Raw genomic sequence first — 26,514 nt, forward strand, 5'->3', positions numbered from 1 at the left:
TTATTATCTTGTACCATTTGAAACATTGTATTTAGTCAGGGATTATTATTACCATAATATAATATATATATATATAATTCTGTTTATATATTTAGTTTTTTAAAAGCCATCTGTCAATTGTCACATATGACCATTTTTTTTTATTTCTTAATGGTTGCATTTAAACACAGGAAGTGAACAAACTATCAGTAATTACCGAGACATAGAGAGCGGTAGGATTAAATAAACGTTTGTCTCTTTCAAACATATTATTGAATGCAAACATGTCCTGTTCATTTCTTTTCTAACTTGTTGAGCATGTTTGAAATGAATCAACCATAAACTAACACGTTGAGCTTTTAATCATCTTTGCACAGTGAAAAGGCCTTTGGTGGTGAAAGACACCTACCTTCTGTGCCCGGCTCCCGTTTTGGAAAAGGAGGGAATGTAAGTACCATTCTAATGAGCGTGTACTCATTTATTCCCGGCAAATTGTCGAGAAATCTCATTCCTCTCATTGACACGCGCTTGCTTTTCTCTGCAGGGCCGCCACGCTCCACGTCAGCATGAACAACGGCCTGAGTTTCATATCCAGCTCCGTCACCATCACTGCTGTCACTTGTGTGAGTATGACGCCGAGGGCGAGAAGAAAGCCAAACTAAAACCACCATCTTTGTTTTCCAACACTACCCTGACATCACTACGCTACGTCATATCTCCTAATGACTCTTAAGTTCTCCTTGGCTCCCACTGATCCTAAAATCTTGGAAGATTTGAAAAACATCTGCCACACATACACCTTCTGCTTTATGTTACCTGGACTTGGAAACATGATGGAAAGTGTTATTTAAAGGCCTACTGAAATGATTTTTTTCTATTTAAACGGGAATAGCAGATCCATTCTATGTGTCATACTTGATCATTTTGCGATATTGCCATATTTTTGCTGAAAGGATTTAGTAGAGAAAATCGACGATAAAGTTCGCAACTTTTGCTCGCTGATAAAAAAAAGCCTTGCCTGTAGCGGAAGTAGCGTGACGTCACAGGAGCTAGTATTCCTCACAATTCCCCATTGTTTACAATGGAGCGAGAGAGATTCGGACCGAGAAAGTGACGATTACCCCATTAATTTGAGCGAGGATGAAAGATTCGTAGATGAGGAACGTTACAGTGAAGGACTTGAGAGGCAGTGATGGACGTATCTTTTTTCGCTCTGACCGTAACTTAGGTACAAGCTGGCTCATTGGATTCCACGCTCTCTCCTTTTTATATTGTGGATCACGGATTTGTATGTTAAACCACCTCGGATACTATATCCTCTTGAAAATGAGAGTCGAGAACGCGAAATGGACATTCAGTGCCTTTTATCTCCACGACAATACATCGGCGAAATGCTTTAGCTACGAGCTAACGTGATAGCATCGTGCTTTAACTGCATATAGAAACAAAAAAAATAAACCCCTGACTGGAAGGATAGATAGAAAATCAACAATACTATTAAACCGTGGACATGTAAATACACGGTTAATGCTTTCCAGGCTGGCGAAGGTTAACAATGCTGTGCTAACGACGCCATTGAAGTTAACTTAGCAACTTAGCAACCGGACCGCACAGAGCTATGCTAAAAACACCTGCGTTCCAGCGATCGGCAGAAGGACGAAGGACTTCACCCGATGCGTTTGGCGGCCCGGAGATGTAGGAAGTCAAGGTGAGGTCGCCGGCTAGCGCGTCTGCTCTCCAACAAAGTCCTCCTGGTCGTGTTGCTGTAGTCCGCTGCTAATACACCGATCCCACCTACAACTGTCTTCTTTGCAGCCTTCATTGTTCATTAAACAAATTGCAAAAGATGTCCAGAATACTGTGGAATTATGAAATGAAAACAGAGCTTTTTGTATAAGATTCTACGGGGTACCTTAACTTCCGTTAAACTGACTTCGTCACGCGCATACGTCATCATACCGCGACGTTTCAGCCGGATATTTCCCGGGAAATTTTAAATGTCACTTTATAAGTTAACCCGGCCGTATTGGCATGTGTTGCAATGTTAAGATTTCATCATTGATATATAAACTATCAGACTGCGTGGTCGGTAGTAGTGGCTTTCAGTAGGCCTTTAAAACCTTGTTTCAAAGCACTCGCCCCAAAATATGCATAATTAAATAATATTAGCAGCCATAAAAGCCCTTGCTCCTACACAAAAAAAAGAAAATGTTTACTCTGAGCAGACATTCTTTGCTCAGGCCAGGCCAGGTCGGCTGTCACCTTGACTGCCAAATGGAACGGAGACACATTTTAGTCATCAATTGCAGACATCCAAGTCTGCTATCAATTATACTTTGGACTTTGTGAAAACACTACCTTTGCAGTCCCTATTTTTGCCCTGGGAGGGTTTGATCGTGTCCAGATCATTCTCTGTGGACATCCTATGCTGTATTTTAAGGAACGGCATGCAAAATTTACTGCTGGGAAAAAGCAATACGTTTTACGCAGCTGTGTGAGAGTGTGTCGTAAAAGCAAGTTGTTACCAAGACGTACAGTATGCGAGTTAGAGCGGGACCTGACACTACTTACTGTAAGTGCGTGTAAATACAGCACTACCTCGGCTAAAAAAAGCTGAATCGTACGGAAAAAACGAAGCAATCGTTCCCATAATAAAGGAAATCCAATTGATCTATTCCATACATGCCAACATTTTAACACAACACATTTTATAGAGAATATTTATAGTTTAGATATTGGGTTTCACTATGTAAAGCGCTTTGAGTCACTAGAGAAAATCGTTATATACAAACCCCGTTTCCATATGAGTTGGGAAATTGTGTTAGATGTAAATATAAACGGAATACAATGATTTGCAAATCATTTTCAACCCATATTCAGTTGAATATGCTACAAAGACAACATATTTGATGTTCAAACTGATAAACTTTTTTTTTTTTGTGCAAATAATCATTAACTTTAGAATTTGATGCCAGCAACACGTGACAAAGAAGTTGGGAAAGGTGGCAATAAATACTGAGAAAGTTGAGGAATGCTCATCAAACACTTATTTGGAACATCCCACAGGTGCGCAGGCAAATTGGGAACAGGTGGGTGCCATGATTGGGTATAAAAGTAGATTCCATGAAATGCTCAGTCATTCACAAACAAGGATGGGGCGAGGGTCACCACTTTGTCAACAAATGCGTGAGCAAATTGTTGAACAGTTTAAGAAAAACCTTTCTCAACCAGCTATTGCAAGGAATTTAGGGATTTCACCATCTACGGTCCGTAATATCATCAAAGGGTTCAGAGAATCTGGAGAAATCACTGCACGTAAGCAGCTAAGCCCGTGACTTTCGATCCCTCAGGCTGTTCTGCATCAACAAGCGACATCAGTGTGTAAAGGATATCCCCACATGGGCTCAGGAACACTTCAGAAACCCACTGTCAGTAACTACAGTTGGTCGCTACATCTGTAAGTGCAAGTTAAAACTCTCCTATGCAAGGCGAAAACCGTTTATCAACAACACCCAGAAACGCCGTCGGCTTCGCTGGGCCTGAGCTCATCTAAGATGGACTGATACAAAGTGGAAAAGTGTTCTGTGGTCTGACGAGTCCACATTTCAAATTGTTTTTGGAAACTGTGGACGTCGTGTCCTCCGGACCAAAGAGCAAAAGAACCATCCGGATTGTTATAGGCGCAAAGTTGAAAAGCCAGCATCTGTGATGGTATGGGGGTGTATTAGTGCCCAAGGCATGGGTAACTTACACATCTGTGAAGACGCCATTAATGCTGAAAGGTACATGCAGGTTTTGGAGCAACATATGTTGCCATCCAAGCAACGTTACCATGGACGCCCCTGCTTATTTCAGCAAGCCGATGCCAAGCCACGTGTTACATCAACATGGCTTCATAGTAAAAGAGTGCGGGTACTAGACTGGCCTGCCTGTAGTCCAGACCTGTCTCCCATTGAAAATGTGTGGCGCATTATGAAGCCTAAAATAGCACAAGGGAGACCCCCGGACTGTTGAACAACTTAAGCTGTACATCAAGCAAGAATGGGAAATAATTCCACCTGAGAAGCTTCAAAAATGTGTCTCCTCAGTTCCCAAACGTTTACTGAGTGTTGTTAAAAGGAAAGGCCATGTAACACAGTGGTGAACATGCCCTTTCCCAACTACTTTGGCACGTGTTTCAGCCATGAAATTCTAAGTTAATTATTATTTGCAAAAAAAACAAAGTTTATGAGTTTGAACATCAAATATGTTGTCTTTGTAGTGCATTCAATTGAATATGGGTTGAAAAGGATTTGCAACTCATTGTATTCCGTTTATATTTACATCTAACACAATTTCCCAACTCATATGGAAACGGGGTTTGTAAATATAATTCACTTCACTTCACTTCACAGTTTTACATGCAGAAAACAGTGCAAAATGTCAGTCCGATATTAAAAAACAGAAGTATTTGATGATGTAAAATCGCAGATATAAGTTCCGATACAAGCGGTCCTGCAGCGTGTCAATAGTGCAACAAACACGACTAAAAGATTTGGCCGTGCAGACGGTGTACGATCATTGCCTGATTCCACATAAAAGTCAGGCTATTGGAACATTTTCATTAGTCATGAGTGTGTTTTTCTGACCAGTCTGATGGGACCTATGTGGCGATTGCTCTGCTCATCCTGCTGCTCCTGCTCATCTTTGCTCTGCTGTGGTGGTTCTGGCCTCTCTGCTGCACCGTGGTAAGCTCCAGCACAGTAATACTAGGTATTCTTTTAGAAGGACACTTTCAAAACCTTCCATGATTCCATGCAGGTCATTCATGAGCCACCACCACCACCACCGATAGAGGACGACTTCTCAGTAAGTGATTCGTACCATTTTATAGACATGCATCTTGTATATATACTGTTGTCCTATCAAAAAAAAGTTACAAAAGACTTAAAGGTAGTATTATTTGCGGATGATACAACAGCGTTTTGTTCAGGAGAGAACACACAGAAGATAATAAAAATAATAACAGAAGAAATGAACAAATTAAAAAGATGGTTTGACAAAAACAGACTATCGTTGAATCTCAGTAAAACTAAAGTAATGCTATTTGGTAACAGTAGAAGAGAAAGTCAAACACAAATACAAATAGATGGAATAGAAATTGAAAGAGTAAATGAAACCAAATTTCTAGGTATAATGATTGATGATAAATTGAACTGGAAATCTCATGTAAAAAATAAACAACATAAAGTAGCAAGAAACACGTCAATAATGAATAAAGCAAAACATGTTCTAGACCAAAAATCACTTCATATTCCCTACTGCTCGCTAGTGTTACCATATCTGAGTTATTGTGTAGAAATATGAGGAAACAACTACAAAAGTACACTTCATTCATTAACGGTGTTACAAAAAAGACCAGTTAGAATAATACATCATGTTGGATATAGAGAACATACAAACCCTTTATTTATTGAATCAAAAATACTGAAATTCCACGACATAGTGAATTTGCAAACAGCTAAAATTATACACAAAGCAAACTATAATCTGCTACCCAAGAATATATAACAATTATTCTCAACAAAAGAGGAGAAATATAATCTTAGAGAAAAATGCAATTTAAAACCTTTGTATGCACGTACAACACTTAAGACCTTCAGTATATCAGTATGTGGGATTAAATGATGGAATGGATTAAGCAAAGAAATCAAACAATTTACTAATAAATTTTAATTTCCCCTCTGGGATTAATAAAGTATTTCTGATTCTGATTCTGAATATGATCCACTTCAAGAAACTCTTCAAACTTAAAGTGTTTACAAAGTACAAAGCAGAAGAACCATGATAAACATTCTGAATTTATCTCATCCATCCATTCATTTTCAAGATAATCTTACTCATCTCACCATATGAAATGTAATTTACTTCACCGAGTATTATTTATTTATTTACTTACTTTTATAGTGATTACTTATGGAGTATATTGTGAATAAATTGAGAACAGGAAGTGAACAAAAGTTTTAGAAACTGCTATGTAAAAGAAAAGGGGTAGGATTAAATAAGCTCAGCTTCTTCCTACTCCTTTTCGAACATGCTGAAAAGAGAAACTGGAATTTGTGACGTATCATGTATGAATGCATGTTCCAAATAAACTCAACTCAACTCAACTCAATATGTTTGAATGGGTTCTTTCATGCTTTTGTGGAAATTGGTTCGTAGCATGGTCCTGCATGGAAAAAAAACAAGGCCGTTCAAAATATCGCAAAGAGACCTTGACCTTGCTCTGATATAAGTGTGCAACCTTCCTTCTCTTCCCAGGACGACGAGGATGACTTTCACAAGAAGAGATGGCCCACAGTGGACGCCTCGTATTACGGAGGCCGTGGCGTTGGAGGCATCAAAAGAATGGAGGTACACGTGGTCTTACAATAAAATAACCTTGATGCTGCAATTCAAAACCACATTTTCTCACCAATCGGTACCTGTTTTTGTGTATTCTGGATAAATCCAGAAAATTTGAAATCCAACTTTGGAGGCATGGCCGACATATTTATAGAACAAATTTGCATTCCTGCATACTCGTTTGTTAAAGGCCTACTGAAAGCCACTACTAGCGACCACGCAGTCTGATAGTTTATATATCAATGATGAAATCTTAACATTGCAACACATGCCAATACAACCGGGTTAACTTATAAAGTGCAATTTTAAATTTCCCGGGAAACTTCCGCTTGAAAACGTCTATGTATGATGACGTATGCGCGTGACGTCACGACGGCAACGGAAGTATTCGGACCCAATGTGTCACCATACAAACTGCTCTGTTTTCATCGAAAAATTCCACAGTATTCTAGACATCTGTGTTGGTGAATCTGTTGCAATTTGTTTAATGGACAATGGAGACTGCAAATAAGAAAGTTGTAGGTGCGATCGGTGCGGACTACAGCAACACCAACACCAGGAGGTTGTGTTGTGTTTGAGATGGATAGCAGACGCACTACGGTGAGTACAGCTTTGGCTTCCAAACATTTGATCGCTCGCCCGTACGTGCTTGTCGCCATGTGCATGTCACGTACGTAACTTTGGGGAAATATATGTTTCTTGCCGACTCTGATGGCGGCCGGGGTGTCGTCGAAAGCTACAACGCCCGCCGCCGCTCCGTAGCTAAGTTAGCTTCAATTGTTAAGCTTCGCCAAGCTGGAAATTATTAACCGTGTAGTTACATGTTCATGGTTTAATAGTATTGTTGATCTTCTGTCTATCCTTCCAGTCAGGGTTTTTTAAAATTTTGTTTCTATCTGCATTTGAGCCTGATGCTATCACGTTAGCTCCGTAGCTAAAGAGCTTCACCGATGTATTGTCGTGGAGATAAAAGTCACTGTGAATGTCCATTTTGCGTTCTCGACTCTCATTTTCAAGAGGATATAGTATCCAAGGTGGTTTAAAATACAAATCCGTGATCCATAATAGAAAAAGGAGAGAGTGTGGAATCCAATGAGCCAGCTTGTACCTAAGTTACGGTCAGAGCGAAAAAAGATACACCCTGCACTGCACTCTAGTCCTTCACTCTAACGTTCCTCATCCACAAATCTTTCATCCTCGCTCAAATTAATGGGGTAATCGTCGCTTTCTCGGTCCGAATCACTCTCGCTCCATTGTAAACAACGGGGAATTGTGAGGAATCCTTCCTCCTGTGATGTCACGCTACTTCCGGTATAGGCAAGGCTTTTTTTTTATCAGCGACCAAAAGTTGCGAACTTTATCGTCGTTGTTCTCTACTAAATCCTTTCAGCAAAAATATGGCAATATCGCCAAATGATCAAGTATGACACATAGAATGGATCTGCTATTCCCGTTTAAATAAAAAAAAATTCATTTCAGTAGGCCTTTAAGTGTGATGTCAGCGGATTATCCATATATGGTAAGAAAGTGACTCGGAAGTGCTTTGCGCGAGTCCGCCATTGTAGCCCGACACTCTAGTCAACAAGTTCCTTCTTTTTCTCTATCCTCTTGTTGTGGGTTCGTACGTGCACATGTACTGCATCCTCCGCTGTTGCCACTTTCTAATACAAACTAGCGTAAAGTTCCAACTTCTGTCAGTAGATTCGCTATGGAAGCGCTAAAAACTACAGGATGAATGACTAGGAGAAGACGCAATCGAAGTGGAGCCACTTAGATAAGACCATCCACAAAACGGCGTCCTGAAAAGAAAGCGTCTATAAAATATAATTTATGCAACATTTTGACCAAAGAACCTTGTAGACCACAAGGAAATGTTTAAAATGTATAAAAACTATCTTAACAAGTGTTTTTAGTAACTTTTATGAGTTTGCATAGTTGAGTTTTAACTCGCACTTACAGATGTAGCGACAAACTGTAGTTACTGACAGTGTTTTTCTGAAGTGTTCCTGAGCCCATGTGGTGATATCCTTTACACACTGATGTCGCTTTTTGATGTAGTACCGCCTGAGGGATCCAAGGTCGCGGGCATTCAATGTTGGTTTTCGGCCTTGCCGCTTACATGCAGTGATTTCTCCAGATTCTCTGAACCTTTTGATGATATTACGGAGCGTAGATGGTGAAATCCCTAAATTCCTTGCAATAGCTGGTTGAGAAATGTTGTTCTTGAACTTTTCGACAATTTGCTCACGCATTTGTTCACAAAGTGGTGACCCTCGGCCCCACCCTTGTTTGTGAATGACTGAGCATTTCATGGAAGCTGCTTTTATACCCAATCATGGCACCCACCTGTTCCCAATTAGCCTGTTCACCTGTGGGGTGTTCCAAATAAGTGTTTGATGAGCATTCCTCAACTTTCTCAGTCTTTTTTGCCACTTGTGCCAGCTTTTTTGAAACATGTTGCAGGCTTCAAATTCCAAATGAGCTAATATTTGCAAAAAATAACAAAGTTTTCCAGTTCGAATGTTAAACATCTTGTCTTTGCAGTCTATTCAATTGAATATAGGTTGAAAAGGATTTGCAAATCATTGTATTCTGTTTTTATTTACCATTTTTACAATGTGTCAACTTCACTAGTTTTGGGTTTTGTACAACAATGTAACATTAAGGAACGGGACAAGAGGATACAAACATTAGCAATGCTAGTATAGCTATGTGAGCTACTATTCTAACACTACACTCACTTTTTAGAAGAAGAATAGAATAGAATAGAATGGACTTTATTGTCATTATGTTAGCATAAAACGAGATTAAGGACTCCAACCTAAGGTGTGGTAGTGGGAACAAATATGGGATAATAATAAATAACACAAGAAGTAATAAAGATCAAAAATAAGAATTTAAATAAACAGACTACTATCCAATAAAAAAAATAAGCAATCCTGTACAATATTCAAAACAATATACAAAATACTTTACAATATACAGAACAAGACAAGAGTACCGGAGTAATAACAATCAGTGTCGGATGTATTGCACTCAAAGGGTAATATTGCACAGTAGGGTGTTAGGGTAGGGTATTGTATTGGGGTGAATTATTATTTTAAAAAACATGTTAGCATAGTCGCCGAAGACAAACACTGATCAAAATCTACCACTTCTGTAGTTGACCGAAATAATTGGCAGCGCTTTGTTTTAAGATGTGTACTAAAGCCTTTATAAACTAAAACAATATCAAAGCTGTCCTGTGAAGGGATATGTGTATGTACAAGGTGGGTCCATCTCGCTAGGGGTGTCATGTCCATGTGGAAGGAGGTTTACCTTTTATGACGCCATGAAAACCTGCAACTTTCTTTGTGTGCCCCGTCTCTCAAAAGTGGAGCAAACAAGTAAGGCAGGCCTCTTTGGTGCTCAAAAACAGGCTCTAGGGACACATTACTGCTGGGACATCATTACAGAGTCAATTATGCTCAATAGGTGACCTTCAAAGTGTATTCCACTTATACTGTTTGCTTGAGGACACGAGGGCGCATACTTACATGGCGCCTGGGGATCGCTATGACATGTTGTGATGCTTCAGGGTATTTCCTCCTTTGGCGTCGGTGCCCTGTGAGCACATCTGTCAGCACTTTGCAGCGAGTGTGAGGCTGTGCTACATCACGACAGCAGACTTTCGCTTAACGGCACAAACGAGAGGTCAAGAGGGGTCGCACATCTGTCCTGGATAATGAAAAGTCAAGGAGATGACTCTTCTGCACACCCATGGAAAATATGCATTATGTATTTGCTGAAAGGCTTCACTTTTTTTGACATATCCACTTGTTACCCTAAATGTGCTGACAGTTTGTTTTTTCCTGAAATTTCTGTGGCAAAATGAGGAAGACCTATTTGAATGATTTACCAGCCATTCCACCCAATCAGAAAATAAAATGTACAAACACACTTTAAAATTAAAATACTTTTTTTGTAATTTAGCAAAGTGTCCTTCGCTTTGCACTGCAAAAAGTCAGTGTTCAAAAACAATAAAAAAAAATAAAAAAAATGAGGGGTATTTTATTTGAACTAAGCAAAATTATCTGCCAATAGAACAAGAAAATTCAGCTTCTCAAGACTTTCCAAAACAAGTAAAATTAGCTGATCTCAATGAACGCCAAAATGCCTTAAAATAAGTATATTCTCACTAATAACGAGTGCACTTTTCTTGGTAGAAAAAAAAAACGAAACCTTTTTGCTCAATATGTTGAAAAATATTCTTAAATTAAGTAAATACTATTGCCATTATCTTGACATAATGATATGCGCTCGGCATCATGCTTGAAGTAAGAAATTATTACTTTAAAAAAGTAGTTTCATACTTGTGAGTGTTGATGACACAGCTTTGCATCAGTTGATATTCTAGTTTCAAGCATGTTTTACTCAATATAGGTTAGGGATGTCCGATAATGGCTTTTTGCCGATATCCGATATTCCGATATTGTCCAACTCTTTAATTACCGATATCAACCGATACCGATATCAATCGATATATGCAGTCGTGGAATTAACACATTATTATGCCTAATTTGGACAACCAGGTATGGTGAAGATAAGGTACTTTTTAAAAAAATTAGTAAAATAAGATAAATAAATTAAAAACATTTTCTTGAATAAAAAAGAAAGTACAACAATATAAAAACAGTTACATAGAAACTAGTAATGAATGAAAATTAGTAAAATTAACTGTTAAAGGTTAGTACTATTAGTGGACCAGCAGCACGCACAATCATGTGTGCTTACGGACTGTATCCCTTGCAGACTGTATTGATATATATTGATATATAATGTAGGAACCAGAATATTAATAACAGAAAGAAACAACCCTTTTGTGTGAATGAGTGTAAATGGGGGAGGGAGGTTTTTTGGGTTGGTGCACTAATTGTAAGTGTATCTTGTGTTTTTTATGTTGATTTAATAAAAAAAAATAAAAATAAAAAAACCCGATACCGATAATAAAAAAAACGATACCGATAATTTCCGATATTACATTTTAACGCATATATCGGCCGATAATATCGGCAGGCCGATATTATCGGACATCTCTAATATAGGTCATACAATCTCAGCAACAAGCTGTAATATCTTACTGAGATCATTAAGGACCAAAACCCTTAAAACAAGTAAAACACTCTAACATAAAATCTGCTTAGTGAGAAGAATTATCTTATCAGACAGAAAATAAGCAAATATCACCTTTATTTGAGATATTTAATCTTAATTAAATTTCAGTTTTTGCAGCGTGCTAAAGACAATTTGACATACCTTCACTGTAACTGAACACTATACCATAAAACTTCAGAAATGTTTTTTTTTTTCTTTACATAGTTGTGCTACTCCTTAACCTGTGTATACTTAAAAATGTCAGTTTTTAAAGAAAAACCAAACCAATTTAGTCAGAATTCACACTTGAGTCACATGGTACACAGGACGTTGCATCATTCAGATCTGCTGCAGGCCAAGAGAAAAGACAGAAATACATTTATTTTTCTGTATGTATGACTGATTATTTCATCTATGAGTGGAGGGAGAGGGTTAACATCTCAGCACAGTCCTGTTACTTAAATGTTTTTAAATATTATTTATTTTGATGTTGAATCACTGTACTGTAGCATGCTATTAATATGGATATAATTCACCTTACAGGTATTTGCTCATTCTAATGTCAAAAACTCACTCCTGTTATTTCAATAACTCATCCTCAACTTATGAGCGTTATACAAATAGACAACAAAGGTGCCAGAGATGGACATTTTGAGTAGTTCAAATGCGTGTACGATCATATTTGGTTGTTTCCTTGCAGGTGCGCTGGGGTGACAGAGGCTCCACCGAGGAAGGAGCCAAGCTGGAAAAAGCAAAGAACGCTCGGGTGGTGATGCCCGAAGACGAACCCGATCTGCCGCCTTCATCGCGGCTGCACTACCACGTGCGAAAACCCGCCCACCCTCACAAGTGGTACTCCCCCATCAAGGTGCTTTTGTTTACATTACATCACAATATACACAGACTGTAGGACACAGTTATAAACTACAACACGTATTATTGAACCTACTCATGCTCACTTATTACATGTCAACATCATTGGAAAAGGCAGATGGTCGCCAACTTCTAAATAAGGGATGTCCTAACTAGAGATGAATGCTTTAAAATGTAATATCGGAAATTATCGGTATCGGTTATCGGACGTAGGGAGAAGTACAGAGCGCCAATAAACCTTAAAGGCACTGCCTTTGCGTGCCGGCCCAATCACATAATATCTACGGCTTTTCACACACACAAGTGAATGCAACGCATACTTGGTCAACAGCCATACAGGTCACACTGAGGGTGACCTTATAAACAACTTTAACACTGTTACAAATATGTGAATCCACACCAAACAAGAATGACAAACACATTTCGGGAGAACATCCGCACCGTAACACAACATAAACACAATGGAACAAATACCCAGAACCCCTTGCAGCACTAACTCTCCCGGGACGCTACAATATACACCCCATGCTACTCCCCACCTCAACCTCCTCATGCTCTCTCAGAGAGAGCATGTCCCAAATTCCAAGCTGCTGTTTTGAGGCATGTTAAAAAAAAGAATGCACTTTGTGACTTCAATAATAAATATGGCAGTGCCATGTTGGCATTTTTTTTCCATACCTTGAGTTGATTTATTTTGGAAAACCTTGTTACATTGTTTAATGCATCCAGCGGGGCATCACAACAAAATTAGGCATAATAATGTGTTAATTCCACGACTGTATATATCGGTATCGGTTGATATCGGAATCGGTAATTAAGAGTTGGACAATATCGCAATATCGGCAAAAAAGCCATTATCGAACATCTCTAGATTTTTGTACCTATTATGTATCAAATCAATTTAAACTTTTTATATAGCACTATTCACATACGGGCAAGTGGCAAACACAAAGTCCTGTACAAAAAAAATAGAAGAGAAGAACACACACACACACACACACACACACACACACAAAGCACTATTGACAATAACAAAGCCAAAACAAAACAAAAAATGAAACTAAAACAATCAAATGTATGTCATCATATGCCCTATGTGTCAAAGTCAAGGCCCGTGAATGAGTGATCTATGGCCCCCGGGATAATATTTGATTAGTATTAGAACCGGCCCGCACGCCACCGCCACCAATACTTCATCAGTGTTGCCGCTAGGAATTTTCAAAATGGGGTCCTAGGGACCCCATCAAGTCATAAAAATAGGGTCCCACAGTACATTTTTGGGGTCCCACTTTTTTGTAAGCGTTTTGAAAACAAATGATAAATGTATGCATTATCCTGTTATATCTCACATTCTATATTCCATCCATCCATCCATTTTCTACCGCTCGTCCCTTTCGGGGTGGCGGGGGAGTGCTGGAGCCTATCTCAGCTGCATTCGGGCGGAAGGCGGGGTACACCCTGGACAAGTCGCCACCTCATCGCAGGGCCAACACAGATAGACAGACAACATTCACACTCACATTCACACACTAGGGACCATTTAGTGTTGCCAATCAACCTATCCCCAGGTGCATGTCTTTGGAGGTGGGAGGGGCCTATCCCCAGGTGCATGTTTTTGGAGGTGGGAGGAAGCCGGAGTACCCGGAGGGAACCCACGCAGTCACGGGGAGAACATGCAAACTCCACACAGAAAGATCCTGAACCCAGGACCTTCATATTGTGAGGCACATGTACTAACCCCTGTGCCACCATGAAGGAAAGAAGAAAGTGAATACATATGCATAAAGATGTGTTTTCTTTTGTATTATTTTTTATTTTTTAATGAATTAACGTTTATGACAACCTTTTTTCAAAACATTCTATATTGTGTTTTGGAAAAAGGTCGTCATAAACATTAATTCATTAAAAAAAACAATACAAAAGAAAACACATTTTTACACTGCAAAAACTGAAATCTAAGTAAGATGAAATATCTCAAATTAGGGTGATATTTGCTTATTTTCTGTCTGATAAGATAATTCTTCTCACTAAGCAGATTTTATGTTATAGAGTGTTTTACTTGTTTTAAGGGTTTTGGTCCTAAATGATCTCAGTAAGATATTACAGCTTGTGGCTGAGATGTTATGACTTATATTGAGTAAAACATGCTTGAAACTAGAATATCAACTGATGCAAAGATGTGTCATCAACACTCACAAGATATAAAACTGCTTTTTTAAAGTAATAATTTCTTACTTCAAGCATGAAAAAAAAATCATGATGCTGAGCGCATATCATTATGTCAAGATAATGGCACTAGAATATTTTTCAACATATTGAGCAAAAAGGTATCGGGTTTTTTTTCTACCAAGAAAAGTGCACTTGTTATTAGTGAGAATATACTTATTTTAAGGTATTTTGGGGTTCATTGAGGTTAGCTAATTTTACTGAGCCGAATTTTCTTGTTCTATTGGCAGATAATTTTGCTTGGATCAAATAAAATACCCCTAATTTTTGTAAAAATTTTTTCTTGTTTTTGAACACTGACTTTTTGCAGTGTATACATACGTAAATGTATTCAGTTATAAACATTCATTCACTTTCTTCTTTCCTTCATGTATCTAAACTTTACCGCTGACGCTATTTTTTTAAATACTTTTATTGCAATATTTTCAGAATGTGTTTGTTCTATTTTTGGCCAAAGTAAGGCAAAGGAAACCATATGAAGTTGTCTTTATTTTTTAGTTTTAATGCCATGATTTTAATAGTCCGGCATGCGTGTGCACAAGATTTTCCTCCATGTGGCCCCTGAGCTAAAATGAGTTTGACACCCCTGTGCTAAAAAAAAATATTAGTAAAACAAAAGTAACGAGAACAAGTTGAAATGTTGACACTAATACAACAAAGCTGACATGCAGGTGTTTAAAAAAACACAATTTTATTTGTTTAGAAAATGAAAAATACCAAAATGGCCCTTGAATATTTTTTTTTAATGTGTGGCCCTTATAAAAAAGGTTTAGACATCCATGTGCCAAGAGCTTAAAAATAATAAAATAAAAGTTTAACTTTTTTTTTTATCAGTCAATGACAAATAGTTTAATCCAACTTTTTTTATTGGCATTTTCAAATAGACAGAAAAAAGGGCAAGTCAAAACAGTACAATTTTAAAGTCAGTAAATTATTCACACCCTTTCCCTTAAAACCCAAACCACCCACCCACCCTCCCACCCCACTCAGGTCACATCAACAAGGGACATATGGCACAATCATATAACAAATAAGACGACAAAGACAGACACATTCTCACACATACACACACATACGGGGCCAGAGAGAGAGAAAAAAGAAAGAAGAAAAAAAATGAAAGAAAGAATAATAATAATAAATAAAAGGGAAATTATTCCTCATCTGCGTCTGGGCATAAGTCAAGAGAGTTAACATACAATGACAAATAGTTTAGTAAAAGTGTGATATTAAACATTTTTCTTTGTTTAATTTTGTGGGACCCAGGCCACACTTTGGACACCCCTGTGATAAAGTTACTTTTATTGTGTACATTCAACCATTTCCTCCTTATGATCACCAAATGCCAAACAATGACATATATTACAGTAATAATGGGGGGAAATATGCCAAATGCCAAATTAACGTTGGCAAGAAATAGTTCAATAATGTGTGCTCTCTAACCAATTAGTCAGCTGCTGTAATGAGAAGCAGACGTCCGCTGAGCTCACTGCTAAATATGGAAGCTTTTCAGCAGGTGTTTCTCCTCCTCACCAAAATAACATTCTTCTACACCTCACACACACACACACACACACACACACACTGGGTGTCATTACAGAAGGAAAAAAAAAATAAAAAAATTACAGAAGCAAAACAACCCTTGACTTGCATTTAAAGCGCTTGTGTGTGTGTGTGTGTGTGTGTGTGTGTGTGTGTGTGTGTGTGTGTGTGTGTGTGTGTGTGTGTGTGTGTGTGTGTGTGTGTGTGTGTGTGTGTGTGTGTGTGATTACTCACAGGGCAAACTGGACGCTCTGTGGGTTTTCCTGAGACGAGGCTATGACCGAGTGTCAATCATGCGACCTCATCCTGGAGACAAGGTGAGATGTTTAACATTCGGGATCTCTTTGCTGTCATCTTCATGTCCCTCCACGTTGATTGAATAACGGAACATCAATCTGATCGCGCTCCTTTAGCGAGCCCACGCTCGCACAGTGTTGCGGACGGAGGCGCGATCGTTGCAGTAGCGAGACAAACAAAACAATACCGGTAAGATGCCGGGAAGGAAGGACAAAAACTGGATTTGCCGGCAAAATATGGACGTTTTGAAAGCTCAGCAGTGGAGATACACCGTGTACAAGTGATGACGATTGCACGAGGAAGAGGAAGTGAGAGGGAGGGCGTGTAAGCGCTGCAATGGGAACATTTGAACTTTTCACACGCAGGGCAAACTCTTGCTCCCCTGCATACTCTCGAATTTATCCACAAAATTATATTTTCTGCAAGGAAAAAAGTAACGTTTTGCTTTTGTTTACAACAAGTCAGTACTACTTCATAAATGAATCTTGTACAGCCTAATAATAGTCAATAATACAGCAGATCACACAGTTCATGTTGGTAATGCATACTTGCCAACCCTCCCGTTTTTAGCGGGGGACTCCCGGTATTCAGCGCCTCTCCCGATAACCTCCCGGCAGAAATTTTCTCCCGACAAACTCCCGGTATTCAGCCGGAGCTGGAGGCCACGCCCCCTCCAGCTCAATGCGGACCTGAGTGGGGACAGCCTGTTCTCACGTCCGCTTTCCCACAATATAAACAGCTTGCCTGCCCAATGACGTCATAACTGTGGAATGGTCGAGGGCGAGTTCTTGGTTTCTTATGTGGGTTTATCGTTAGGCAGTTTCATTAACGTCCTCCCAGCGCGGTAACAACACACAACAACAGCAGTCACGTTTAGTCTACCGTAAAGCAGTTTGTCTGCCATAAATAGCAATGTTGTGACACTCTTAAACAGGACAATAGTGCCATCTACTGGATTGCCTCCAGCACACTGAAATTCAAGTATTTCTTTTATTTATATGTATAATAAAAAAAAAAATATATATATATATATATATATATATATATATATATATATATATATATATATATATATATATATATATAGCTAGAATTCACTGAAAGTCAAGTATTTCATACATATATATATATATATATATATATATATATATATATGAAATACTTGAGTTGGTGAATTCTAGCTTAACTATATTCCCCTTTTAACCACGCCCCCCACCCCCACCCCCCAGTATTGGATTGGTTGGCAAGTATGTGGTAATGACCAGTGTTGCCAGTAGGTGGCAGTAGGCCACGTTAACTGCATGTTAGGACAAGCACAGAAGAAAAGGTGAAACAAATGTAGCCAATATTCCGATATGGTCCAACTCTTAATTACTGATTCCGATATCAACCGATACCGATATATACAGTCGTGGAATTAACACATTATTATGCCTAATTTTGTTGTGATGCCCCGCTGGATGCATTAAACAATGTAACAAGGTTTTCCAAATACAAATCAACTCAAGTTATGGGAAAAAAATGCCAACATGGCACTGCCATATTTATTATTGAAGTCACAAAGTGCATGATTTTTTTTTAACATGCCTCAAAACAGCAGCTTGGAATTTGGGACATGCTCTCCCTGAGAGAGCATGAGGAGGTTGAGGTGGGGGGGGGGTTAGGGGGTAGCGGGGGGTGTATATTGTAGCGTCCCGGAAGAGTTAGTGCTGCAAGGGGTTGTGTTACGGTGCGGATGTTCTCCCGAAATGTGTTTGTCATTCTTGTTTGGTGTGGGTTCACAGTGTGGCGCATATTTGTAACAGTGTTAAAGATGTTTATACGGCTACCCTCAGTGTGACCTGTATGGCTGTTGACCAAGTATGCTTGGCATTCACTTGTGTGTGTGAAAAGCCGTAGATATTATGTGACTGGGCCGGCACGCAAAGGCAGTGCCTTTAAGGTTTATTGGCGCTCTGTACTCCTCCCTACGTCCGTGTACACAGCGGCGTTTTAAAAAGTCTTACTTTTTGAAACCGATACCGATAATTTTGAAACGGATATCGATAATTTCCGATATTACATTTTAAAGCATTTATCGGCCGATAATATCGGCAGTCTGATATTATCGGACATCCCTAGTAATGACCAGTGTTGCCTGTAGGACATGTTAACTGCATGTTAGGACAAGCACAGAAGAAAAGGTGGAACAAATGTAGCATATGGCTGAAAGTTTTCATTTTTAACTGTACTTCCTGCTGATTGGCTGCCGATGCCTGTGGCGTCTTCATAATCGTCATCTTCATCTGTTCTTATTGTTCATCAGTGGTGAGCGCTTTTATGTTTCATACTTTCAACATGTGTGAGGCACATCATCTAAAATGGGTGTTTTTAGGCTTTTTAAACGTGGGCACGCTATTTGTGGTATTTAACCATTCGTTGTAGCCCGTGAAAGCAAGAAAGCGCGCATGATATGAACTTTCTTTGGCTTTTTTAGGATCAACAGTTCATCCTTTGCTTAGTCCTTTGTTAGAAGTTTTTTTTATTAGCACCATTGACTTCAAAAGAAGGACCAGACACTGAGAGGAACATGCACAGGAAGGAAACAGACTCACATTTGTTGTCTAAGTTAGGGCAGCATGTCTTGTTTTTATGTTTTACTGCGGTCAACTTCTTTTTACACTTTCATCAGATGTGAAACTAATTAAATGCACCTTCTACACTTAAAGAGGAACTGCACTTTTTTCATTTTTCATTTTGCCTTTAATTCACAATCCCTTTGTAAAACAAGAACACATTTTTCTTTTTTTTATGCCTTCTAATTTGTACAAGCACAATGTGGCTAACCATGAAGCTAATTGCGCCCATAAAGCCGTTTAAAAAAAAAAAAAAAAAAGAACTTTCCAAAATACGCCAACAATATTCCTTAAAATTAATAATAATATGACCACTTTAATGCGCCTTATAATCCGGTGTGTCTTTGTATAAAAAAAGCATACTTGCCAACCTTGAGACCTTCGAATTCGGGAGATTGTGGGGGGGGGATTGAGGTGTGGGTGGCGGGGTTGGGGGGGGGGGGGGTTTGGTGGTAGCGGGGGTGTATATTGTAGTCCGGAAGCGTTAGTGCTGCAAGGGGTTCTGGGTATTTGTTCTGTTGTGTTTATGTTGTGTTACGGTGCGGATGTTCTCCCGAAATGTGTTTGTTGTGGGTTCACAGTGTGGCGCATATTTGTAACAGTGTTAAAGTTGTTTATACGGACACCCTCAGTGTGACCTGTATGGCTGTTGACCAAGTATGCCTTGCAGTCACTTTCGTGTGTATGCAGAAGCCGCTTACAACACGCTGTTTGTATGGTGAAAAAGCGGACGCGACGACGGGTTGTAGAGGACGCTAAAGGCAGTGCCATCACGGCACGCCCTTAAAGGCCTACTGAAAGCCACTACTAGCGACCACGCAGTCTGATAGTTTATATATCAATGATGAAATCTTAACATTGCAACACATGCCAATACGGCCGGGTTAACTTATAAAGTGCAATTTTAAATTTCACGCGAAACTTCCGGTTGAAAACGTCTAGGTATGATGATGTTTGCGCGTGACGTCGATGGTTGGAACGGAAGTATTGGGACACATTGTATCCCAATACAAAAAAGCTCTGTTTTCATCGCAAAATTCCACAGTATTCTGGACATCTGTGTTGGTGAATCTTTTGCAATTTGTTTAACGAACAATGGAGACTGCAAAGAAGAAAGCTGTAGGTGGGATCGGTGTATTAGCGGCTGGCTGCAGCAACACAAGCAGGAGGACTTTGGCTTGGATAGCAGACGCGCTATCCAACGCTAGCCGCCGACCGCATCGATGATCGGGTGAAGTCCTTCGTCGCGCCGTCGGTCGCTGGAACGCAGGTGAGCACGGGTGAGCAGATGAGGGCTGGCGTAGGTAGATATCTAATGTTTTTAGCATAGCTCTGTCGAGGTCCCGTAGCTAAGTTAGCTTCAATGGCGTCATTAGCAACAGCATTGCTAGACTTCGAAAGGCGGCACAGCATTAACCGTGTAGTTACAGGTCCAGTGTTTGGTTCGGTGTCTCCTGATAGTAGTATTGTTGATCTGCTGTCTATCCTTCCAGTCAGGGGCTTATTTTTTCTGTTTCTATCTGCATTTAAGCACAATGCTATCACGTTAGCTCCGTAGCTAAAGTACTTCACCGATGTATTGTCGTGGAGATAAAAGTCACTGTGAATGTCCATTTCGCGTCCTCGACTCTCATTTTCAAGAGGATATAGTATCCGAGGTGGTTTAAAATACAAATCCGTGATCCACAATAGAAAAAGGAGAAAGTGTGGAATCCAATGAGCCAGCTTGTACCTAAGTTACGGTCAGAGCGAAAAAAGATACGTCCTGCACTGCACTCTAGTCCTTCACTCTCACGTTCCTCATCCATGAATCTTTCATCCTCGCTCAAATTAATGGGGTAATCGTCGCTTTCTCGGTCCGAATCGCTCTCGCTGCTGGTGTAAACAATGGGGAAATGTGAGGAGCCTTTCAACCTGCGACGTCACGCTACTTCCGGTACAGGCAAGGCTTTTTTTTTATCAGCGAGCAAAAGTTTTGAACTTTATCGTCGATGTTCTGTACTAAATCCTTTCAGCAAAAATATGGCAATATCGCGAAATGATCAAGTATGACACATAGAATGGATCTGCTATCCCCGTTTAAATAAAACAAATCATTTCAGTAGGCCTTTAATACTGTTGTCCGGGTGAAAATCGGGAGAATGGTTGCCCCGGGAGATTTTCGGGAGGGGCACTGAAATTCGCGAGTCTCCCGGAAAAATCAGGAGGTTTGGCAAGTATGAAAAAAAGACCTGAATAGACCCGCTCATCTGCAGTGCGCCTTTTAATCTGGTGCGCCCTATGGTCCGAAAAATACAGTATTTCAGATGCATTTTTAAAGTGATTTCGAGGCAGAATGCATTGCTCCCATTAGCTGCACTGCTAGCCACCTATTATTACAAATTGGAACGCATTAGGATTGTGAACAATAGGCAAAATTCCCCCGAAAGTGCAGTTCCCCTTTAAACATAAACAATGTCTGTTTTTAATTAAAAACATTTTTTAAATATCCCTTGCATGCTTTGACTTTTCAGTCCCCTCGGTAAAGCAAGATGTATTGTATTTAGCAGGAAAACAATAGATTCATCATACTGTCCTCAGGAGACTGGTGTCTGCAGAAGTCATTTAAAAGAAGAAAAAAAAGAGGAGTACCTCCTCCAGGTTCCAGCGTCAGGATGGCGGGCTGGGCAGGAATGTGCTTTTCCCTCCTTGACACTCACTCACTTTTACGTACTGCAGCTTTCCATCTGCTGAGAGCTGCCAGTTGTTGAAGACTCTCCAAGAAAGTCAGACAGCAGCTGCTTCTTGTCTCATTAATGATTGTCTTCTTCTTCAAGGGAAAGTGCATCAACTTCACCCGGACTAAGTCCTACCCGGCCCCTCGCTACCCCATCTACAAGCACCCCTCCACGCCCATCTACACCCTGCCCCACGGCGGGCAGTGCCCCACCTCGGACGACGCCTTCTCCTTGCCGCCGTCGCCCACCTCCACGCTGCCTCCGTTGCCGCGCACACCCCCGCCGCCCCTCAACAACGCCAGGCGCCTCTCCGCGCCCCCGTCGCCCACCGACTCCCTGCCGCCCCCGCCGCAGGGCCCGCCTCCTTGCAGAGCCCCGCCACCCTCCCGCCCACCGCCACGCCCCAATCAGGACGACTACTGATCCTAAAGAACTCCTGAACAGTTAAGTTGGATTCTTTTTTTTTTGTTTGTTTGTTTTAAATAGGGGCTGATGTGCAATGAACTTCCTTCCACGTGCGATGCTTGCATAACTTCGCCGTCCAATGAAAAGCAACTAATAGCAGGTCCAATCAGAATAATGGAAGAATCTGTTCCAGTGTCAAAACTACAAACCGCCTTATACTGTAAAGCACATTTTGACTGGCATGCAAGTGTAACAAAGTCCTTAAATCCTTCATCATACCAACATAAGGTCTCATTTTTTAACCTTCACGTCACAAAAGTGTCAAAAGAAATTCCCCACTGTACTGGTAGTATGTCAAAACCTCCATTAAATACCACCGTTTCGGACTATAAGTCGCAGTTTTTTTCATAGTTTGGCCGGGGGTGCGACTTATACTCAGGAGCGACTTATGTGTGAAATTATTAACACATTACCGTAAAATATCAAATAATATTATTTAGCTCATTCACGTAAGAGACTAGACGTGTTAAGATTTCATGGGATTTAGCGATTAGGAGTGACAGATTGTTTGGTAAACGTATAGCATGTTCTATATGTTATAGTTATTTGAATGACTCTTACCATAATATGTTACGTTAACATACCAGGCACCTTCTCAGTTGGTTATTTATGCCTCATATAACGTACACTTATTCAGGCTGTTGTTCACTATTCTTTATTTATTTTAAATTGCCTTTCAAATGTCTATTCTTGGTGTTGGCTTTTATCAAATACATTTCCCCCAAAAAATGCGACTTATATGTTTTTTTCCTTCTTTATTATGCATTTTCGGCCGGTGCGACTTACCGTATTTCCTTGAATAGCCGCAGGGGCGCTAATTAATTTAAAACCTCCTGTCACTCCGGCGTTTACCGGAAGCCTGCGGGATAGCCGTGCATGCGCTAATTATTTTAAAACCTCTTCTCACTCCGGCGTTTACCAAAAGGAATGCGGTAAATTTAGGCGTGCGCTTTGAGTGTGATGTAAGCATACCATCATGAAAAGCACATTTAATAAAAAAAAATGTTATTATGGTCTTACCTGTACTTATAAATGGAGTCCATTTGCAGCTCCTTCTGACCAAAAGCATCGATAACTTGTTTATAGAAGTCTTCCTTATTTTCTTTCTTCAGTTTTAAAAGTCTCTCTGTCTCGATGGAGATATTCCTTTAATTATTACCTCCTGCTTCGATTGAAAGTCCAGTTTAGAAAACTGTTTTATTTTAGATACCGGTATGTAATCCTCCATGTTAAAAGTTCAGGCGAGAGGAAAAAAAAAGACAATCTGTTGCTGCGTGTTGTCACTTCTTCTGCAGTACCGGAAGTCGCAAGAAGGATCACTAGCGCCCTCTACCACCAGGAGGCGGGAGTCATTTAATGACTCATACCGTATTTGACACACGCAGCTACGGTATATTAATAAAACATAGCTGCTTACTGTTCTTTTTAGCATACCGTACCGGTATTCAATAGCTTGGACCTTAAATCCTACTGAATAACTCTTTATCTTTTTTCCTTTGTGCGATTGCAAACTACTGAAATCAGCTTCCTCCATTTTGAAAATGAGGACAGGTAAATCGTCACTCGTGACGTAATGAATTTGACCCGGCGGAAGTTCTAGACATATGCTAAATATTTTGCGAATCGAGTTTGACCCGGCGAAAATTATAGACATGCGATAATAAAATTAATATTTTGCGAAACTAATTTGATCCGGCGTTAATAATGAACCGGCGATAAGGCCTAGTATGCGTTAATTATTTTGAGAAACGAGTTTGACCCGGCAGTAATTCTAGACGTGCGAATACTATATTCCCTGCGCCAATTCAAGGAAATACGGTATTCTCCGGAGCGACTTATACTCCGAAAAACACGGTAACTTAATGTCAGGTTTAAACACTGATGACATCTATTAAACAAGACAAGAAGCAAATAATTAAACAGAGACAGAATTCAATTTGGCTCAATTGAGGAGAGCCGCCTGGCCCCTGTACCCTTGTAGTGTCTCAGCACGCTCTGCCAAAAGATTGCAGTCTCTTTCTTTTATTTGGACCTTACCTAACCACATGGCCATAGCTGTTTCTAAAGGACAAAGGTGGTAAACGGTTCACAGAAAAGGTTGTAAAAGAGTCCAAAAAGAGGTTCGCAAAACAGTTGAAAAAGGAGGTTCAAAAAGAGGTCGCCTGGAGGGGAGTCTGGTCCTGCTTCCTGTTCGCTTTTGTAGTACTTGGGTCTAACACTCAACGTCTCCTATTTAAAAAAAAATGTAACATAACGCCCATATTAATAGTATCAGTATAACAAAATGATAAATAGCTAAATACTTGCAGTCTAATTTAGTGAAAGTTCCAATGTTAATTAAGTGCATCGCCACTTAAGTGTAAAAAGGAGCTAACCACTGATTTTAATTAGCAAAATAAATACCAACTTATAATTTATTGAAGGTTTCTCTGTCATAAAAGTGTAAAAAGAAGCTAACCACAATTATGTACAAAACCCAAAACCAGTGAAGTTGTCACGTTGTGTAAATGGTAAATAAAAACAGAATACAATGATTTGCTAATCCTTTTCAACTTATATTCAATTGAATAGACTGCAAAGACAAGATATTTCATGTTCACATTGAGAAACGTTGTTGTTTTTTGCAAATATTAGCTCATTTGGGATTTGATGCCTGCAACATGTTTTTAAAAAAAAGCTGGCACAAGTGGCAAAAAAGAGTTGAGGAATGCTGATCTAACACTTATTTGGAACATCCCACAGATGAACAGGCAAATTGTGAACAGGTGGGTGCCATGATTGGGTATAACAGCAGCTTCCGTGAAATGCTCAGTCATTCACAAACAAGGATGGGGCGAGGGTCACCACTTTGTCAACAAATGCGTGAGCAAATTGTTTAAGAGCAACATTTCTCAACCAGCTATTGCAAGGAATTTAGGGATTTCACCATCTACGGTCTCTAATATCATCAAAAGGTTCAGAGAATCTGGAGAAATCACTGCACGAAAGCGATGATATTACAGACCTTCGATCCCTCAGGCGGTACTGCATCAAAAAGCGACATCAGTGTGTAAAGGATATCACCACAAGGGCTCAGGAACACTTCAGAAAATCCCTGTCAGTAACTACAGTTGGTTGCTACATCTATAAGTGCAAGTTAAAACTCTACTATGCAAACCCAAAGCCATTTATCAACAACACCCAGAAACGCTGCCGGCTTCGCTGGGCCCGAGCTTATCTAAGATGGACTGATGCAAAGTGGAAAAGTGTTCTGTGGTCTGAAGAAAGAGCACTTTGGACACCCTTGTTGTAAATAGACTAACATGTTCTTTGTCCCCCCCTAGTGGTTGGCTGCTGTATGACAAACTCCACCCACTTTGTGTCTGAAGCAGGACTGTGTTGGTGTGAGTGCAACCTCATTCAATCAATCAATCAATCAATGTTTATTTATATAGCCCTAAATCACAAGTGTCTCAAAGGACTGTACAAGCCACAACGACATCCTCGGTACAATGCTCTTTGCTACAAAATGACCACTTCAACAAAACAGAAGGGTATTTTAAAGTGTGGCTAATAATAATAATAATAAATATATTATTATTATTAATAATAATAATAGCAACAATAGTATTATTATTATAATAATTGTATTAATAATATTATTATTAATAATAATAGTATTATTATTATAATAATATTGTCATTTTAATGTTTAATAATAATAATAATAGTATTATTATTATTAATAATAATAATAGTAACAATAGTATTATTTTAATAATATTTTTATTAATAATATCAATATTAGTATTAATAATAATAATAGTGTTATTATTATTAAAATAATAATAATATTATTATTTTTCAAAATGTATTATTATTATAATTTTTTTTTAAATTAATAATAGTAACACTAGTATTATTATTAAAAATAATAATAATATTGTTATTGTTATTATTTTAATAATAATACTATTGTTATTATTAGTAGTAATAACAATAATATTATTAAAAATAATAATAGTATTATTAAAATAACAATAATAATAATATTATTAATTGTTATTATTAATAATAATATGATGATTATTATTATTATTATTATTTTAATAACAATAATAATATTATTGTTATTATTTTAATAATAATACTATTGTTATTATTATTATTAATAATAATACTAATAATAATCTTATTATTATTATTATTATTAATAATAACAATTAATAATAATAATATTATTATTGTTATTATTTTAATAATAATACTATTGTTATTATTAATAACAATAGTATTATTAAAATAAT

General features: G+C 38.9%; 1 protein-coding gene across 4 annotated transcripts in view; it reads left to right on the forward strand.

Annotated features, from left to right (window-relative positions):
* The window catches only part of antxr1b (ANTXR cell adhesion molecule 1b), a 59,063-nt gene extending 33,291 nt beyond the window's left edge, over window positions 1–25,772 (forward strand). For 2 of the 4 annotated variants that reach the window (XM_062030954.1, XM_062030955.1), the window contains exons 14-21: window positions 357–426; window positions 524–602; window positions 4,611–4,706; window positions 4,780–4,827; window positions 6,280–6,372; window positions 12,197–12,364; window positions 16,371–16,451; window positions 21,863–22,933. In XM_062030954.1, coding sequence (XP_061886938.1) covers window positions 357–426; window positions 524–602; window positions 4,611–4,706; window positions 4,780–4,827; window positions 6,280–6,372; window positions 12,197–12,364; window positions 16,371–16,451; window positions 21,863–22,186 — 959 coding nt within the window. In that variant the 3' untranslated portion in view covers window positions 22,187–22,933. Of the gene's footprint in view, window positions 1–356; window positions 427–523; window positions 603–4,610; window positions 4,707–4,779; window positions 4,828–6,279; window positions 6,373–12,196; window positions 12,365–16,370; window positions 16,452–21,862; window positions 22,934–25,551 lie in introns of those variants that run through there. The other 2 variants (XM_062030956.1, XM_062030957.1) reach the window with 2 other exon arrangements.
* Window positions 25,773–26,514: the final 742 nt, after the last annotated feature.

Source organism: Entelurus aequoreus, linkage group LG21 (assembly GCF_033978785.1).
Source record: "Entelurus aequoreus isolate RoL-2023_Sb linkage group LG21, RoL_Eaeq_v1.1, whole genome shotgun sequence".
NCBI classification, from domain to species: domain Eukaryota; kingdom Metazoa; phylum Chordata; class Actinopteri; order Syngnathiformes; family Syngnathidae; genus Entelurus; species Entelurus aequoreus.